This window comes from Littorina saxatilis, linkage group LG7, assembly GCF_037325665.1.
Source record: "Littorina saxatilis isolate snail1 linkage group LG7, US_GU_Lsax_2.0, whole genome shotgun sequence".
NCBI lineage: Eukaryota > Metazoa > Mollusca > Gastropoda > Littorinimorpha > Littorinidae > Littorina > Littorina saxatilis.
Genome location: NC_090251.1, coordinates 58,839,401 through 58,841,900, shown reverse-complemented (window position 1 = coordinate 58,841,900; position 2,500 = coordinate 58,839,401). Strand labels below are relative to the sequence as shown.

The 2,500-nt window shown below is 39.1% G+C and overlaps 1 protein-coding gene across 1 annotated transcript in view; it reads left to right on the top strand.

Moving 5' to 3' along the window:
- LOC138971909 (uncharacterized) overlaps positions 1-2,500 on the top strand; it is a gene marked incomplete at its 5' end in the record, with an annotated part of 71,769 nt that continues 69,269 nt past the window's right edge. Inside the window, 1 exon segment of the mRNA XM_070344754.1 lies at positions 1-60. Within this exon segment, the coding sequence (XP_070200855.1) occupies positions 1-60 (60 nt within the window).

The following is a 2,500-nucleotide window of genomic DNA, read 5'->3' as shown; positions in this document are numbered from 1 at the left end:
TTCCAGGAGTCCACTTGGCCATTCTTCCTATACTGATATTGCTTTGCGTCAAAAATACAGGTAAGTTTCTTTTGGTTATTAGGCCTATGTGTTTCATTTGTATATCAACCTACTGCATTTATAATTATGTCTTAAGTTCAAGAAACAAGAAAGGTAAGTTGTTAGAACGTTTGTTATTGACAAAACAATACGTTACAGTCAGATATTTCGACCGTTGTTTTTAAATGAATTTTGGAACGTTGGCAGTCACTTTGTTTTGGGATATAGTTGTCAAACCGCTAAGTCGGCAAGTCGGCAAGAAACTTGTAACTGGGCTACGTTGGTTTTAGCGGACGGACAAACTGTATTTGTAATACCTTGTAAATCGTGACGTCATCAATATTTGCTCGTTCCCAACAGGCGAGTTAGTGATTACGTTTCAATCAACACTAATCAGACAAAAACAACACGAAAAACGACGATACTCATGTTGACGACAGAGCTGTTAACATGATACATCAGCAGCACGTATAGAACAGATCAAACAGAAATGAAAGGAGTAAAGTGATCCTGTCCTGGTGGCGTGTTGCTGTGTCCATAAGTCTCACACTTTGTTTTCGCGTGGCACCGTGTTTAGTTTTCTCGTCAGTCTGTTTTGTGTGTGTTTGTTTGTTTGTTTGTTTGTTTGTTTACTTGATTTTTTGTTAACGAGTTTCTTTGCTAGCTTGTTTGGTTCCTTGCGGCCGGTGAGCTGAAAAAAACAAACAATACAAATTGCGGTAAAAAGACAGCAATTCAATATGTACACGGTACGAAACACAGCCGCCAACATCTGTTCCAATGAGTCATGTTGATATAATACCAACCATACCACCCCCCCCCCTCCACACTTTCCCTACCCCATCATTTACTCTCCCCCCCCCCTCTCCTCCCCTTCACTGATTCTTTTCAAACTGACTGACCGCCTTGGAGGCTAGATGAAGGGCGTGCATGTGCATGAATCGTAAGCCTGTGACAGAGTCTCATTAGCCTCAAATAGAAAGCAAGGCAAGGTAGGACGAAAACCAACCCAGAAACTATGGGGTTACATGAAAACAATTGAAAACAATGTCAGTTACATACATACAGAGATGCTAACGTGAACACACATACATACGTATGAAAAAAAAATGCGGCGTAGAATACTATATAGGTTTATGTTCACCGCACTACTACTATATAGAATACTATATAGATTTATGTTCACCGCACTACTACTATATAGAATACTATGTAGATTTATGCTCACCGCACTACTACTATATAGAATACTATATAGATTGATGTTCACCGCACTACTACTATATAGAATACTATATAGATTTATGTTCACCGCACTACTACTATAATTATAGAATACTATGTAGATTTATGTTCACCGCACTACTACTATATAGAATACAATATAGATTTATGTTCACCGCACTGTGAGGTCTGCAGCTGGACACTGTTGTCTTCTTCTGCGTTTATGGGCTGAAACTCCCACGTGCACTCGTGTATTTTGCACGAGCTGGTTTTTACAAACATGTATGACCGTTCTTACCTCGCCGTTCAAGGCAGCCATACGCCGATTTCGGGCTTTGCATGCTCAATGTTTTCGTGTTTTTATAACCCACCGAACTCTGACATGGATTGCAGGATCTTTTCCGTGCGCACTTGGTCTTGAGCTTGCGTGTACACTGTCCTGTTATTGTGTCTTAACAGTCATTGTTGTTTTCTTGTCGGAATCAGCCGCCTTCAATAAATACAAAATGGCCGACTTCCGGTTTCGTCAGCAAAATACTTTGCTGTGAACTTCTTTCAATTTATTTTTTATTTCATCTCTTGGTTTTCAGAATTGTTATGTACATATCAATCTTTCTTCCAAAGAGTAGTTTGTGTCGCTCCCTGTGTGTTATAAATGTTTATAATACAGGGTGACCCAAAACAAATGCAACCCACAAAATTGTTAATAACTTCTACATCTGTTGACCGAATCACTCGATATTTGGGGGACGTAATCTTAAGCCTATGCATGACCCTTCTACAAAGTGACAATTATAGATCACATGGTCTGACTTTTGTACATTTTCAAGAAAGGTTGCCAAATTCGGGGATCGACTAAACAGTACGAGGTTTGAAATTGAGCGGTAGCCAAACTAACCCGATTTAAGCCCTCCAGATTGTTACCTTTGGGATAATTTGAATGACATAGTTTACCTGAATCAACATTAGACAGTCAGTGATTTGAATACAGCAATTACAAGCAGGATCAAGGCTTTTGAAATGGATGAATGCGTTCATGTCGTTGATGAATTTTGCGCGGCATTGCGAAAGTGTAACTTTACAACGAAGGGGTTTATTGTTTTAGTCATTTGAGTTAAGAAATATTTTCATAGTTGGTGTGCACAAACTTCAGTTCATCCACGACCATTCTACAAAGTTTCGAGAAAGTAAAGTGGTCGGACATTTACCTTTTCTTCAAAATGTGTTTCAAATTACG